Consider the following 17848-nt stretch of genomic DNA (forward strand, 5'->3'; position numbering starts at 1 on the left):
AGAGAGCTAAGCAATACTTATTACAAGATAATGCCTTTGATATTATTACAATATAGTTGAAATAGTTCTGCTTTAAAACCATTTTGTGGGTGGGATAAATTGGGCCTGTTTGTATGTCCTTCCATTATTCCATCCAACCCACTTTTCATTTCCACACAAAAGTTCTTAATTATTGTTAGGGGTCAGCCTAGTTTTTAAATATAATTCAGCTAGATATTGATGAGATCTTGGCGGAGATCAGTCAACAGTATTCTGTGTCACTGACAGCATTCTGTGTCACTGACAGCATTGTCACTGACGTTATTCTGTCATTGAAAGCATTATGTGTCATTGTTTAGTAGAGTAATAGTCCGTGCTTGTCAGACCCACCGGTGTTTGTTTCCAAACAATAACTTCCTCAATTATTATTGAATTTCAATCAAATTTGTTATGTAGGTTGATATTGATGAGAACTTGTTTAGTTGTCAGGCTTATATGGCATTATTAGGTGAGTTATAGCCCAGTGGTCAGACCAACCCACTTTATTATCCACACAATAAATCCCTTGATTATTGTTGGATCTGAACCATATTTGGTATGCTGCCTGATATTAATGAGTCCTTGACTGAGTTCATTTGTCAGTATTCTGCATCCTCATTTAGCAGAGTTAATTCCCCTTATTTGGACTGACTCAGTTTCATGCCTTCTCTGTAATACCCGTAGTTATTAATGGATTTCAACCAAATTCGGTATCAGTTTGAGCTTCAAGATGCCTTGGGTGATTTTTTTTGTCAGAGTTCAGTGTCATTGTTTTGTGGAATTATAGCTTGTGTTAGACTTATCCTCTTCTGTTTATACAAAAAAAGTCCTATAAGTATTATTGGATTGCAACCATATTTGGTAAGCAGCTTGATTTTTGTGAGATCTTGGCTGAGTTTGATTGTCAGTAATCTGCATTGTTTGGCACAGTTATAGCCTTTGATTGTCAGACCCACCCACTTTCATTTCTATACAATAACTCCATAATTGTTATTGTATTTTAACCAGGTTTTACAGGCAGCTTGTTATTAATGATGCTTGGCTGAGATTGATTGTCAGCAACCTACGTCATCATCGGACTGAAAATCTAGAATAAATAAACAGTGTAGAACATACAAGTAATGATTTGGTTTTAGGATATCAGAGCCAGAATATTCTCTAAACTGATTCCATTACATAGTGGGTAAAAAACATTTTTTCAACTTTTTAGTGAGAAATACATTGTACCCTTAATATAACACTGTCCATTGGAGCCCCAGAATATACCATCAGGAGCCACAGAGTATACCATAGGGAGCCCCATAGTATACCATCTTATAGTGACAATACTGTATAGTGAAGTAAAGAGAAACTTGTGAAAACTGGACCATCTCCAATCCAGAATTCTCTATAAAATGAACATATTGGTTTCGAACAGATTTCTGTTAAGAGCTTGTTTGTGTAAAACTACATAAGCCAGACACCTCTGAGTTTCAGATAATTGAGACATTCTTGGAACTATTCTTGCAAATTTATTGTAAACCTACCTCTGAAAACATCATACAGTGTAGGAAATTTCAATTTGATAATTGACAAGGGATGCACAATGTGTTAATTTTTGTGTATTGGTAAATTGTTTGTACATGAGTCATCTGTCCAATGAAGCCATTTTATAGAGGTGTGAATAAATAATCTCATAATTGAATGCTGCTTTTTCGGTCACTAGGCTGTATGATGTATTAAAAAAAAATACGATTAATGTCTTGATGATTTAGATTCAGTCTTGTATCACAAGTTTGTCTTGTGTTGTCTTCTCCAAACACTGCATCAAATTTAAAAGAAACGCAAATATCTAATTTGTGATTGTATGTGAATTTAAACAATAGTTAAAACTAATTGCATTCTAATATGTCCAGTAATTGGCAGCACATATTTATTTTATAATGTTGGTTACCAATTTTATTTTCATACATATTTGAGTTGTCCTCCATTTATAGCTACCAAACTTTGTGGATGGTTTGACTTGGAGCAAGGAAGAAACTTTAAATTACAGATAAAAATCTCAGGTTGGGGTCACTGGGACTTGCAAGAAACAATGGTTTCTGTAAAACATCTTGAATTGTTGACCATCTCTAGTTGCTTAACTTTGTGGATGGGTTACACTTGGGGTAAGGAAAAACCTATTGATCTTGCAGTCAGAAATGTAAAAGGTCAAGATCACTGATTGAAAAAAGTAAAACAGTTTCTGCACAATACCAAACTATGTCGATGGCTTGCACTTTGGTGAGAAATAACCCATTTGACTTTGGGTTGACAAAGGTAAAGATTTATGGTCACTGAATGAAGGAACATGGCTTCTGCACAGTATCTTGTGTTTTCCATCATCTATGGTTACCAAACTTTGTGAATGGTTTTACCTTGGCATAAGAAAGAACCTTTTCAATTTTGAGGATGAAAGGTAACAGGTCAAGGTAACTAAAAAATGGTTTCTTCACATTAACATTTGTTCTACATAACATCTCTGGGCCAAACTTTGCAGATTACTTGTGCTTGTGGTAAGGAAGTAGCCTATTGATTTCGGGATCCAAAGGTCAATATCACTGTGAAATACAGAAGAAAGTGGTTTCACAGTTTTCACAGCATGGGAATATAACATGTTTTTCAGTACTCTTTTTAATTTCAGTTCTTGATGTTGAATTATTAAATTGTGATTGTTGTTAGCGCTATTCACCCTTGTGAATCTTAGGGAATATGAGTTAAAATACTCAGGAGTTAGTAGTGGGCACATTTTTCAAACAAAGTATAGCTTCAGCATTGCTTGTTCATAAGAAATCACCATTTGCTGTAATGCACTTCATCACCTCTACTGCCATGTGACTACTAGTTTGGAAATATACTATTCTGCATTTTCCCAAGGGAACTCTTCTCTTATACTAAACCAGACAACACCGAAGGAAGACAGTTAACAAAGGAGAAATAATAAAAAATTATACATGTAATAGTAAATCACAATGATGTCATCAGATGTCATATAACATTAGCAGATGGCAATGGTGCCAACTGGAAGAGGTGTAATTCCTAAAGATAGTTCCTAAGGGACATCTGCAGCAGCCATATTTGCTGGCAGATTTACCACTGAGTTCATATAGTGTTTGGAAGTTGAAATAAATTTATTGAATCTTGAGATACTTTTGCAAAAAATACATGCATAAACAGAATTCAAATCAAGTTTCTGTTAGAATCTATATTTGTAATTTATAAGCTGATTTTGCTTCAGTGTGCCTTGTTAAAAATGGTCTATTTTGGTGGTCGCATATAGAAACTGCTAGGTTGCCCATCATCTTGGTAAAATGGGCAGAATATCATCTGCTAGTGACCTTATTGGGAAGCATCTAGAGTCAAGTGCAGTATTCCATTGTCTTGGGGAAATGCATGCTGTACTAACATAAATCCCTATAGTAAGCCAATTGGAACTTGAGAATTTAACATATCATGTACTAAAAGATACAGAGGTAGAAAAATCCATTGCCCAGTAGCTTGGGGCAACTTAAAATTAAGGTTGGGCAACCTAATGTTTACATCAAAAGCCCACCCTGATAACCAGTTTTGATACAAATGGTTTAAAAAATGTATCTGTGCCAAAATCAAAACAAATAAAGTATTGCAATTTTGACACTTTTACTTTTAATTTGCAAAAGCTCAGTTGTGAAATCTAATAATTGGTACAAGTAATTAAATTGGAATTATAGATTTTTTTTAGTTGGACATTTTTTTGCATTATGGTTGTCTGGTGGGCATCCCTACTTTTGGAGTAATTTCTACCCTGATGTATTTGTACATTTCATCTATCTTGGGACAGTAGTTTCTCCCAGAGATCTCAAACATGATACTTCAGTACAGAACCATGCAAAAATTTAAGATGTCAAGAGTTGGCTGTACAGGTCAAAAGCTCTGAGTAAAATAATTTTAAAATATCCCACCATCATCAGTTGCTGATGGACTTGGGCAGAATTGTTATACAAGTTCATACCAGCAAAATTATGTATATAGAAAATAATTCTTGATAATTAAATATATATTTTAGCTGACAGGTATTGCGCAGGATATGGTTGATGGAAGGCCACACATCACTGAAGTATTGAAGGTAAGTTACATGCAGTTACAGTAACAAAAGTCACTTTTCTTACCATCTTTCTTTTTAATCTCTCTCTCTTTCTCTTTGGGGGCCCTGAGTGGCCGAGTGATCTAACGCACTCACTGTTATGGATCACTGCCATCTCACCTCTGTCTGCATGGGTTCGAGTCTTGGGCTTGGCCAATGTGGGTATGTGAGAAAGCTTGCTGGTAGCTTCTTGTGGGTCGTGGATCGGTGGTTGTTTCCAGGTTCTTCCTCCATCATTTACACTGGTCGCTATTTATAGCCCATCTTGTGCTGAAAAATGGCATTAAATCCTATAACAACAATGACAACAACTCCCTCCATATATATATATATATATATATATATATATATATATATATATATATATATATATATATATATATATATATATATACCACTTCCTTGATACTTGCGAACGCACTTATTAATGCAGGGTCAGGTATGGATCCCATTTTGTAAAACGAGAAAATACCAAAACTTTATCCCTATTTGTTGAACTTGAAGAAACTGAAATTTTGTTTAGCTTGTTTTATCATCGTAAACAGCAGATAGGACCTGGAAATTTTAATTAACAGTATAAAATTATCAGCTTTAAATAAGAAGTTATATATTTTGTTACATTTTCTTTCCAAATGACATTCTTAGTACACCATAAATAACGATAGTCAAAAAAATTTTGAACAATGAAAATGTCACATCTTGTGTAGGCTGTAGTTTAATAAATAAATACCAATTAAATAAATTTATTACCAAGTGAAATTTGTGTTCTAGTTCTATTTGTTAGTTCGGTTTAAGTGTAATCATCATAAATGCAACGTGTCCTCTTGTATTTAAACGTAAAATGTTGTTGGTGAGTGTTTCTCTTAGAACCTAATTAAGTTACAACTGTGTTTTGAAATCTGACCTTGGAAGTATTTGTTCTATTGCTGCACTGAATTAAATCCTTACCCCATTGTACCTCCTTTGTATTATCATGTTAATATCATCTTTTGTATCAAATAAAAGGGGTGGAATAAAACAAAAGTTACAAGGCATGCAAATCCCACATACTTAAGGTTTAGCAGGTTGCATGTTGGGTGAACGATTTCAATTGATCAATCAAATATTTTAAATTTTATTGTGCACATAATATATTTAATCTACCTTAAATTAACCTTCTCAATTATAAATGTGATTAAAGATAGCAAAGCATCCAAGTGAAATGACTACTTCGTAAAATAAAGAACTTTGTTAGAGATTTTCATAAGGATGAGAAGTTTCACTATTACTTACAAGGAAATGATGGCATCAGTATTTTAGTATTTGAACAATAAAAAAATTGAGTTTTGACATAGATGATTATTTCATGAAATTAATGTAGCTAGTTTTTTAAAAAATGTGTCTTGTTTGGTGATGTATCAACAGTTAGTCTGGTTTCCTGCTTGTGACTCCCTGCTTTGCACTTAGTTATCACACACCAAGTAGGGAACCAGACTGATCAACAACAACACTAAGCAGTGACATAACACACAAATGTTTTTGTGTACACAGGAAGGTTGTTGAAACCAGTTGGAATAATGTTAATGATCTTTAAGATGTTGGGCAGCTTACAAATAAATGTAATTTATACAGAGTAATTAACAACTTTGTTAGAAGAAGTGCTTTATTGACGATTATTCTCAACATGGTTATAAAGCAAGTAATTGGTCATTAAACTGCCCAGTACCCCCCCCCACCCCAGCTGTTTTCTCGATGTCTAGCTGGGATTGTCATCATTTCTTACTTTCTTGGAGGTCCTTTGGTAACTGCAACCTCGCTTACAGTGTGATCTATGTTGTTGGACCCCAATGTGTGCTTGTTATCAAGGGAGAGGTAGGTGTGTATATATATTTAAAAAGAGGCAATTGTCACCAAAATATTCTGTTCAAAATAATATTAATTTTGGACACATGGGATACCACCCCAGTGTTTTCATGACTCTCAGTATGTTGGCCTATTCTGCGCATAGCTTTGAAAAGATGTAAAGTAAATTCATTGGGCCATGGAAATTAAATACATTACTTTGGACTATTTCTGTCAGTGTTTCTGTCAAGTAATTAGGTCAGGTTTATTGCTGGTTTTACAAAATGCAGTGGTAACAATGCCACTAAATAGCGAGAGATATTAAGCAAACTATACCAATCTAATAAAAAATATTAGAAAAAGTTCAACATTTTATCAAAATAAGCTATTATGTGGATTTGTTTTTGTTGTTATGGGGTTTAACGCCATTTTTCAGCACACGATAGGCTATGCATGGCGCCAGTATTAATGGTGGAGGAAGAACCCGGGAAAATCCCGGGAAGAACCACCGACCCATGAGAAGCTACTGGCAAGCTTTCTCACATACCCACATTGGCCGAATCCTAGACTCGAACCCACGCAGACATAGGTGAGATGGCAGTGATCCGTAATGGAGAGCGCTTTAGACCACTTGGCCACTCGGGGCCCCTCTATTATGTGGAAGAGAAACAACAATGAATAGGATGTAATGTGTTTACAACATCTCATTTATGGGGAAAAACAATTACTAAAGAATTTTGAAACAGGCTATATGCCAGGGAATTTTTTGAGAATCCTGTTCTGGTGGCAAGTTGACATGTTATAGCAGATAATAAAATATGTATGGGACAACCTGCAAAATTAGAAACGTGGATTAAGATGCAGTATTGTTCTAAGGTAAACATTTCCATCTTTTAAATAATGTATTTATTTGTATGATTCTAAAAGATAAATATTAAATATGTTTTTCTGGGTTACAAGCTGAAGAAGGTCATGGAGTGGGTCTTCATGTTGACATTTTAGAAATCACATTTTCATATGCAGTTGTAGTAGAAATGTGGGGTATTTGTGAACATTTTATGAATATAACTTATTTTTAATTAAAGGATGATCGTCTTTCTTGATGCAAATTGAATTTTCAACCCAAAACGACACATGATCCAATGTTTACATAAATGATGTATTGTTGCACATAATTACCCAATGTTCAGAATTACCAGACACGGTGTATATATATATATATATATATATATATATATATATATATATATACACACACACACATTTTTTTTATACACATTGCTCAAGTAGGTCACTGTAAGTTTTCACTGTTGAAGCATTAATACACATAGTAGATAATTGTGGGCTTAATTCTTGCAAAACTGAGAAGTTATCCAAAATTCTGATGGAATGAGTAACTCACCATGCACCATGATGTCAGTAATGTTTCACTCTGATTTTTTGTATGTATTTGTTGCTGCAGGGTGGTTAGCAGATTTTAGGTAATTAAGAAGAGTACAGGTAATATTATACAATTATTTTTTAGCATTAGAAAAAATATAATGAATAGTGCACAAAGCATTAGAGACAACACATTAGACAGTCTTTAAAGACCTACCATACTGTTTACTCTAACTTTGATACAGTCATACCTTGGCTCAGTGTTACCAATGCAAGTCTTAAGTCTAGATTTAAGGCACATGATTGATTACATTTGTGATATTGCTGAAATTCAGGGCAGGTCTATGCATATAGCAAGCACTTGTCCAAATTTGCATGCATATAGTGACCATCTGCTAACATGACCTGAGACCATTAGCTTTTGTTATTCTGGACCATCAGTGTATAGTGACTGGCAATTGTAAGGGTGAGATTTATATTGACTTTGTCCCTAGTCCTACAATGTAGGACCTTGTCCTTGATATTTATGTTTTGGTCATAGCACTGCAACATAAATAACATGTAATACATCTTACATTGTAGGACTATCTTTAACCCATATGTGACTAAGATCATTTTAAAACCATAATCTTCTTTCTTCTTGCCAGCCTGTCTTTATCTATCTGTCTGTGTTAGTCTTTATTTATTTATCAGTCTTTATCTATCTGTCTGCCTGTCAGTCTCTTTTTATTTTTCAGTATGTATATATGTCTGTCTGTGTCTGTCTTTCTTTCCAGTTCTCTTATATGACTCTACAGATATTTGAAGACCACCTTTCAGTAAAGACCACATTTGTATGGTTCCTAGAATGGTTTTTATATATATTGGTACCAGTTTGACTCTATAATATGATTTCAGCTGCAAATGTTGTAAACCCAAATTAACTGTTACATATTATTCTTGCAGGTCCACACTGTTCATTCTACTTGAGAATAACAATCTTGACCCTGCACTGTTGGTTCATTATGTGAGGGCCATTCAGGGTCCATGCTGTTCACATTTGAGTGTGCATTGTACACTGATAAATGCAGTACAATAGAAAGCTTAAAGACATTTATGAAAGCTACAGATAGGTCAGATTCCCTTGTGTGATGAATCTCTGTATTGCAAATAATTAGTGAAACAAACTTAAACTTTGGGCCTCAGGTAAACATATTCCATTGGCTTCAACCCTGACAGTCCCAGAGACGGTGTTATGACTGTTCCAATGCCCTAAGTGGTAGGCCTTGGATGTGAGAGTTTGCAGGTTTGAACCCCAGTTGAGTCGTACAAAAGACTTATAAAAATGATACTAGCAGCTTCCTCGCTTGGTGCTCAGCTTTAAGAGGTTAGTGCTAGGACTGGTTGACCTGGTGTCAGGATAATATAACAGAGAGGGGCATGGTGCCATATGTCTGTGACATGATGCGTCAGTGCTTGACATCACTACAAACTGCCACACTGCAGACATTGTAGTAATACGACTTAAATTGTTAAAGCTATGTTATCCAAATCACTCACAGAGGGTATTAGAAGGTCAGCTGTTTCAATCACAATGACTTTTTTAATAATTGTTATGTTGTACTTGTCCATATTTGTTTCCTATTAATTCCAGCACCATCTGTCATTACCAAAAATAGCAAGTAGTTTGTTCATGGGACAAGGGAGCCTTGAAATTTATATTGACTTTATCCTGTATGTGATAAAGATCATTTTTAAGCCATAATCTTCAGGCATCAGGCATGCTAAAAGACAAAATATTACAACATATTAGAAGTTGTATCAGGAATACTAAAAGACACCCCTTATAACATGCAGAAAGGAGCATCAGGCATACTAAAAGACAGAGTATGAACATTCGGGGATTGAGGGGTGGATTGGTAAGGGACTTGTAGCTTCAACTCATTTGGTGTATGTTTTGAAACTAAATACGTACCAGAGGTATGTCAGGTGGATGTGAAAAAGCTAAATAGTGATTAAGCAAATCTCACAGACTTGTTGTTATGGACTTTTGGACTGCCTTAAAAATCTTGTTGATCTTGAGGATGGCAAAGGGTTATCCATTAAAAATGAAGTTATGTTTGTAAAACATTACTGTCCCAAACTTATTGTAAAATTTAGGAACTTCTTTTTATCAGCATAGTAATGCAGTTGTTAATTGCGTTGGTACAGAATGGAACAGACCAAATTGACAGCTTTTGCCTTGAAAAAGATAAAAGATATTTGGAATTATTTTACCTTGTGAAGTGGCAACATTTTGTTTTGTCACATGTGACTTCACCACTAGTGACAAAATACAATGTTTCCACTTCGCTTGTGAAATATTTACATATATCTAAAAAAATAAAAAACTTAGATATCCTCCATGTTTTTGACTTTTGTAGATTTTTTTATAAGTGGTTGCCATACGAAGGACTGTCAAAACTAGATGTACACATATTTGTATTTTGTAGATGTTTGACAAGTGGATGCATGATGAAGGACTGTTAAAACCGGATGCATCTTTTGCTTTTGTGACCTGTGGAGACTGGGATCTCAAGAAAATGTAATTTAAATAAAAAAAACTTTAAAAAAAATAATTCTGTAAACCAGTGATAAATATTGATATTGCCAATACCACCTTCAATATGATTATTATTGTAATCATCAAATAAATCCCAAAAATTAAGAACAGTTTGACTTGTGCTGAAGTATCAATGCATCCAACCGAATTGAGTACATGACCTGTGTAGGCAATAATATGCTAAACATGTTAGATAATAACCGTCAAAGAAACAGTTGCATTTTCAGACCAATTAAACAACTACTGTATATGCTCACTCATAAGTAATGTCAAAGCTGCACAGACCCAGCTCTGCTGTTGCATAATGCACTTGCAAATTTGGGTCTATGCATTTCTTTAGAAGTAATCAGTAGAATAAACAACATAGACTTAATCTTCTAGCTCATTATGTGGCAGCAGATCAGGGTCTATGTTGTTTGCAGTTGGACTCAACTTATAAGCTGGCGAATATGGTAAGTCACATTTTAACTGCTTCAGCTGACATATAATCACTTTGAAATATTCATTAAATTGACTCTGAAATAATATGTAAAAACAAAGACAAGAAGTTTTTAAAAAATGTTCACTACATATTCTCCAGTTTGATTGAAATAAATTTATTACTGTTTTCTGATCTACAGAGCATAATTATTTCCTTCCAGGGAATGACTGATTTAAACTTGACCTCTATTACTAGGGTAGTAAAAGTGACTTATGAAATGTTCACGGTTCTTCTTTTTACATTTTGAATGGAAGGAAGCTTGATCCAATACATCATCAGGGAATAAGACTGGCTCTGGGAGCATTTAAAACATCCCCGTGTGAAAGCCTGCTGGCTGAAGCAAATGAACCACCGTTATTGCATCGTAGAGAAATGCTTTCCGCACAGTATGCTCTCAAATTAAAAGCAAACCCTCTGAATCCTGCCTTTTTGGCTGTTTTTCAACCCAAATACAAAACCTTATACAAAAATAAACCAAACGCCATACCTTCCTTTGGCATTAGAATATCATCCAGCCTTGACATTACAAAAATTGATCTTTCTAAAATTCAGAAAACGTCCATCTCCGAAACACCACTCTGGCTACTTAAACAACCAAAAGTACTTTTTACGCTACACAATGGATAAAAATCTGAGACAAACCCTTCTGTCTTCCACAACTGTTATCAAGAACTTTTCACCGAATTTAAAAACTACACAAGAACTTATACCGATGGATCAAAGGATGAGGAAAAAGCTGCTGCAGCCTTCGTTTGTGGAAATCACACAACGCAAGTTCGCTTACCAGATGGAACGTCAATTTTTTCAGCCGAAATCAGAGCTATAGACCATGCTCTGCAACATATAGAAAACAAATGTATTTTAAACAGCATCATCTTCTCTGACTCACTATCAGTACTTCAGTCACTACACAATAGAAAACTTGAGAATCCATTATTGAAAAATATACTCGTCAAAAATACAGAGACGAGTGTCTTCCACAATATAACATACTATTGGTTATCTAGCCATATTGGTATTAAAGGTAATGAAAAAGCGGATCGTGCTGCTAAAATGGCCCTTACTCAAGAGCCATCTGATTTTAAAATACCGTACACTGATTTTAAACCTAGTGTTAGAAAGTCCTTACGTCAGAAGTGGCAGGCATCATGGAATGATGCATTGAATACCAAACTTCATGCAATCAAGCCAGCTCTAGGAGAATGGACTCCTTCCTACAGAACCATGCGTAGGGAGGAGGTAGTCATTGCAAGAATCTGAATTGGTCATACTTATATCACCCACTCCCACATACTAAAAAGTGAAGACCCACCAGAGTGCGTTTCTTGCAATGAACTATTCACTGTCAAGCACTTTATGATAGAGTGTTTTGACCTGCAACCTACATGCGATCAGTATTACACTGTGCATGACATGAAGGAACTTTTTGATACTATAAACATCACTCGTATTATAGAGTTCCTGAAAGCAGTGAATCTTTACTCTAAGCTCTAACTTGTATGCTATCACCTTGTGCAGTTTTATGCATTATATATGCTGTCCCTTTTTAATACCTTTTCATCATTTTTCATTAACATACAACATTTACATCCCCCGTTGATCGGGAAGCTTTATTTTGCATCGTTACCATACAACCGTCTTAATTTCAACTATTTGTTTTTATATTGCTAGTTGATATGAGACTTTTATAATTTTTAAAAGATTATACATATAACATTTTGTTTGGCGCTGAATAGCCTTGCAGTGCTGATGTGCCATTAAAAATTGAATCAATCAATCAATCAATCAATCGTTGAATGGAAGGAATATTGACTGCATTGCTTTATCAGTATTATTATAAAATGTTTTGAAATAATACCATTATAATGCAATGCACTCTGCATTTCCTCTCCAAATGGTTATAAGAAGGGAATCTTCTACATTGGAGTAACGGTTCATCAACTAAATCAGTCCCATTGTATAAGAAGTTACTTAATGATGGAGTAACAGTTGATTCAACAAACTCTGCCTCACTCTTCAGGAGGTATCAAGACCCCAGTTCTTTCCTTGATAACGAAAGCTCTTATGAATTCAAAAGGAACAAAGCTGGTTTCTTTAGGTAACTGACTGAATGACAAGCAATCAGTAAGCTATGTATTTCAAGGGATATCCATTAATTTCCCAATTAATTAATTTTTTTTTTTTTGAGAAATATATCCTGGTTCCAAAGAAATTCCAGACCTTGCAAACATTCAATATTGATAACTAAAACATGACAGGCTGTTTGAAGTACATAAATGTTTCATGCAACAGCATAAGAAAATATTACATTAGCTATGTTTACCAAAACACCATTAAAAATTAACTGATGTAGAAAGAAGCAGTTGTGTGCCATTTTAAAATTTGCATTACATTTGTAATTTGACAATACTATCCGACTAAGTTTAGAAATATGATATAAATATCATAGCCATTGTATAATCTCATCGTCATTCTAATGTTATCACATAGTTATGTGAATATTTGTTGTTTCTTCTTCTCCACTTTTTCCCCCTTTTTTTAAAACATTAAATCAAATATTTCTGGATTATATGAAGTATCCCAAATTATCATATAAGATTCTGTTCTTAATCAGAGAGGGTAAATATTACAGATTTCTGATTGAAATGCAAGCAAAAAAAATGAAAAGACATTTGCATGCTTGCATTTCAATGAGAAAAAGTTGGGTAAAATAAGGTCTTTTATTTTGTATTTTATTCAACAAATTCCGTGTTCCAGAAATTCTGTCAACAATGCATACCCGAACTTCTTCAACAGAAAATTAAATTGTCTACTTCACTTAGTTGGTGAGATTGAAAGAGAGATTGGTGAGATTGAAAGAGAGAGAGAGAGAGAGAGAGAGAGAGAGAGAGCATATCAGCAAACTAAAAAAACATCAATTACATATCTCTTAAAATCTTTAAAAGATATCTTACTTAAAATTGTATATAACATAACTTATGAAGTGTACAGTGAGTGGATTTATCTTGGATTCTTGGCTTTTCTTTTCTGGAACTCATGTTACCCTCTGTTGTTTGCTTATATTACATATTACAGCAAACTTCCACGTTCATCAGTTTGAGCTCTATATTTTAGCAAAGTTAGAGATTTGGTATGCAAGGTGTTGCACATAAACTAATGATGAGTGCCAGGGTAGTGATTAAAAATGACTGGTTTATTGTGAGAATTTCAAGAATTTATACTTACAAAAACTTTTTCTCAGGTTACCAAGCCAGTGTGATTACTTGCGTCTACCTGTCACAGGCTACTTTAAGAAGTGGATCAATATTAAACAGGTAAGCATACATCTGATTCTGCCGACAGTAAGACAAACATACCATTTTAAAGGCCATCTAGAGCAGATGTATATTTTATTTGAAATTAAAAAATTATATTGTTTAAATTGAAAAAATGGTATTTGTATGTATTCTCTCCACATATTAAAGAAACCTTTCAGAGCCAGTCTACTGGGACCAGAACTGGTCCACCAGTGCAACAACCAGTACAACTAAGTCTCCATAACATAATTCAGTTCATTCAGTTAAAAATAATCATCAGCTTAAGCCAGCTTTCAGACTAGGGAAGAATATTTTTAAATGACCAAAATTAAGTTGTTTTCCTGTCATTGCATGATATCATTGTAATAGTCAGACTAAAAAGTCAGATTAACAGGATTAACTGCAGTTTGGGAGTTATAATGGCATTTCTTTTTAGAAATTTGCCACTGACAATTTTCTTCTTCAAAAAGTTAAATTTCTAAAATTGTTCTTCTCTGTTCAGATTTTGTTACCAGTTTGTAAACTTTGCCAACAACAACACATTCAGTTTGATTCAGGTTCATTTGTTTTCCCCATCACCTTCACCACCCTATACCAATATTTGAGCTTTTGGGAGCGTATAATTCTTGTCAAGAATGAGTTGTTTTACCACTTGATGCTTGAAATATAGTTTCCCACACTGTAGCGTAACCTTCACATAATTTAATGATGCAAAGTCCATAAAACATGTATTAGGGCTGTTCCATTTAAACATACATGGTACCCAGGGAAGGCATTTTTTAAAAATTATATGCCAGGGTACTTTGTTGACAAAGAGTTCATACTAAAATGATTTTAAAAAATTAAATTGTATACATGGGTGGGTACCTCACATTAAAAGTGTCCTAATTGGGTCCCAAGTATACTTTACTGGAACAGCCCATATATGATGGAACCTTAAGCTTGAGTTAATTTGATAATTTGGACTGTGACCAGTCGAGCTAAAATAATTTTATTGTCTGTGTAGTAAAATAGTAGTTCAGATAATTCATTGCTAGTGGAAATCTCTCATTTTCAAATTCTGTTCTGTAGAAATTTTTTTTATTGCATACTGTATTCTATTTCAGGCTTTTGCTAGCTTAACTGGGACGTTTCCCAGAGGGATGCAGGAAATGTTATCCCAACTTAGTATACCCCATCAGGGCAGGCATCACAGTGGAATTGGTAATTACACCAGTTGGGCTTTCTGGGAAATTGGATTACAATTGAAATTTCCTAAATGGGAAATCTGATTGGCAGTGGTACAAGGTCACAATGTTTCATATTTCTTAAAGTGAAAAACATCATTTGCATCATGTCAATGCCAACGATAACTCTCCTTAGTGTGAAATGTATTTTTAAAAAAATCTGACAAGCTACTAAGAGTAAGAGAACCAGGAATTCCAAAGCCACAGAACATAAACTTTTATAAGTACAAAGACAGATCCACTATGTACAAGTAAAGCTTGTTTAAATTCAGATTGGCTTTCTGTGGATATATTTACTATATTCTTTATTTCCATTTTACTGACATACTGTGAAATTATTACCATTTTTAAAAAGAATGTTGATAGTCTTCATGGCATTGCCATTTCAAGACCATCACTTGGTTGTAAAATTGCCCAGTGCTATTTCTAAACAGCACCTGGTAGTTTCAAAATGGTGCTGGTCATGAAATGGCTCCCAACGTTATTATTATCATTGTAACATAGTTACCTCACATTGTTAAGGGACCCATTGATTGGAGATGTGGCTTGGGTCTATCATTTGACTGATTGATTGATTGATTGATTGGCATTTAACAGCACACTTTAAAAACTATTAAATGCTGCAGTAGTAGAAATAAAGTGTCCAGAAATACACCACACTGGCCAGTCAAAGCTGGTCTTGTCTGGATTTGAATCTACAACGTGCTAACCATTGCGACACCACAGCTCTTGGGCAGCAGGAAAAGAAATGCATGAGTAAATTTAATTTTTGAATTTTTTTGGATTGGGGCATAATGAGATGAAACTCGGACATGTTTTCTTCTGCTCCTGAATGACCCTCCCCAAATCTCTGGATTTATCTATGCAGATCTTTGTAAAGTACTACATATTTAGTTATAAGTATTCAATTTCTATTAAAAATGACATGACTTGAGCTTTTTTGCATACCTTTGAAATACATTAAAATCTGTATTTCCAGAATTACATAACAGTAAAATATTTATCCATTTCTTATTCTTTCCCAAATGTTTTTTTAATCTACAGATGACTGCAAGAACATTGCAAACATTTTGACTGCTATGCTACGCAGAGGTTATGTTTTCAAGATAACTGGATCAGCCACCTGAACAAAACCATAGACTTTGTGACATTTCTGTGAAAGACATTTAGCTACTGTGCAGTCCAAATGATTTGCCTGTTCCTTTCAACGGTGATATATGTGTTCAGGATGCAAAATAATTACTGTCATGGATACCAATGGAGTGCTAGTGATTATTTGAATGGATTATCAATTAGTTTGAAAATCTTGCAATGGAAAATTATGTAGTGAAGTTATTTTGTGATATTAAAGGATCTCTGATGTAAGCAATGAATAATTGAATACAGAGTTCTTATGATTTTGTACAAAATATTGAATAAAGTTTACGGAATGATAATATACTACACAGTTCTTTCAAAAATTATCTTTATTGGATAATTAAAACAAAAATTGGTGTTTTAAAGATAAACAGGTAAACTGAACAATTTACCAATTATGAATTTATTATTGAAGTTTATTTCTTACTAATTACCTATATTTGATAAATATTTGTTTAAATTCTTCAAATTGTATAATTTTTGGCAGTAGTAGCTATAATTCTTTACCTCACATCTCTTACTCTTGATTAAAGTTATTTTTAATGGCCACATTAACGAGAGTGTTCCTCATTTGGATACTTCTCTGATTTAAATTTTCATCTTGTAGTTCTTTTTATGTTGTTGATCGAGACAGCTTCTTCATCCATTAGCTTTATCATGATGGCATCAGAGCTGACACGACCTCAATCATCTTTCTGATCTAAGTAAAACTGTCGTATTTATGTACCACTCGACTGCTTAAGATAAAAAGTCTCCCAAAGTCTTCGAGTGACAATACGTTGTCATAGATCAAAACTAGTAATATAGACTAATGCGGTTAATATAGACTTTATGCTCGTTTTTGTTCCCAAAACCGGTATGAATAAAATTGTTTTATAGTTTTATATTTGCAATCAGCAGCTAATGCAAAATGTATACCCTCTCATTTTGGTTTCCCTTTGCCCACTTGCATATACATTTCAATCTTCAGCTGTTTTTCTGCTTTGTTAACATACAACTACAAATGCCAAGAAGACTTTGACTTATTAGTTGACATTGCATGGAGCATCTTCACTAGCCAAGGTTTTGATATGATAACCCTGTCTGCTTTGTCCTAGTGACATCTATTGGATTTCTTGAGTTGCCTCACTTAGTATGTAATGCCACCTAACCAATAGCGTGGGGCATTGTGCATTGGCCAAAAATGGTGAAGTGTAGGTAGGGTTATGCTATCTGAACCTTGGCTATCGAGGAGGTGCATGGAGTAGTATGTTAACATTGCCTGAAACTACTAAAAACAATGGATGAGATCAAATGGACAAGTCAGGATTGTTCTACACTCACTTTGAAGCAAAGCCAGCATTTCTCAACTGTGATGTCCCCAGGTAATGTAGCAAACCGGTTTGAGCAGGATACACTGTTAACTGTGCTTTTCAGCCCAGATATGCATATTGTTCGTTGACCTTGCTATAGGGCCCATTTTTGCACTCCCATGGACTTGATACTTGTACCTCAAATAAATTATAAGTCTATGGTTTGCAGGAGTGATCTTTGTATGGAACAGATGATACAGCATGTTACTCAAAGCAGACTGAAAGGGGAAGGAACCTTGTTCCTCTAAAAAATAAAATGGACAATGTCTTGCTACCATCCTAGTCCAAATAGATTTACTGCTAATATTTGCAAAAGTAACAAATTGGACCAGAGAGAGAGAGAAAAATAAATCTTTCCATATAAACAAAATTATTAATGGACATTTTCATTTTCTTTGTTCATACTGTACATATT

General features: G+C 34.3%; 1 protein-coding gene across 2 annotated transcripts in view; it reads left to right on the forward strand.

Annotated features, from left to right (window-relative positions):
* LOC149806784 (ERI1 exoribonuclease 3-like) overlaps positions 1-16387 on the forward strand; it is a 42067-nt gene extending 25680 nt beyond the window's left edge. For both annotated transcript variants that reach the window (XM_089957577.1, XM_089957568.1), the window contains exons 3-7: positions 4082-4141; positions 9832-9923; positions 13664-13736; positions 14825-14921; positions 15989-16387. In XM_089957577.1, the coding sequence (XP_089813703.1) occupies positions 4082-4141; positions 9832-9923; positions 13664-13736; positions 14825-14921; positions 15989-16071 (405 nt within the window). In that variant the 3' untranslated portion in view covers positions 16072-16387. The remainder of the gene's footprint in view (positions 1-4081; positions 4142-9831; positions 9924-13663; positions 13737-14824; positions 14922-15988) is intronic.
* The last annotated feature ends 1461 nt before the right edge of the window (positions 16388-17848 follow it).

Source organism: Sinohyriopsis cumingii, chromosome 1, assembly GCF_028554795.1.
Source record: "Sinohyriopsis cumingii isolate HCF-2022 chromosome 1, ASM2855479v2, whole genome shotgun sequence".
In the NCBI taxonomy this organism is placed as follows: Eukaryota; Metazoa; Mollusca; class Bivalvia; order Unionida; family Unionidae; genus Sinohyriopsis; species Sinohyriopsis cumingii.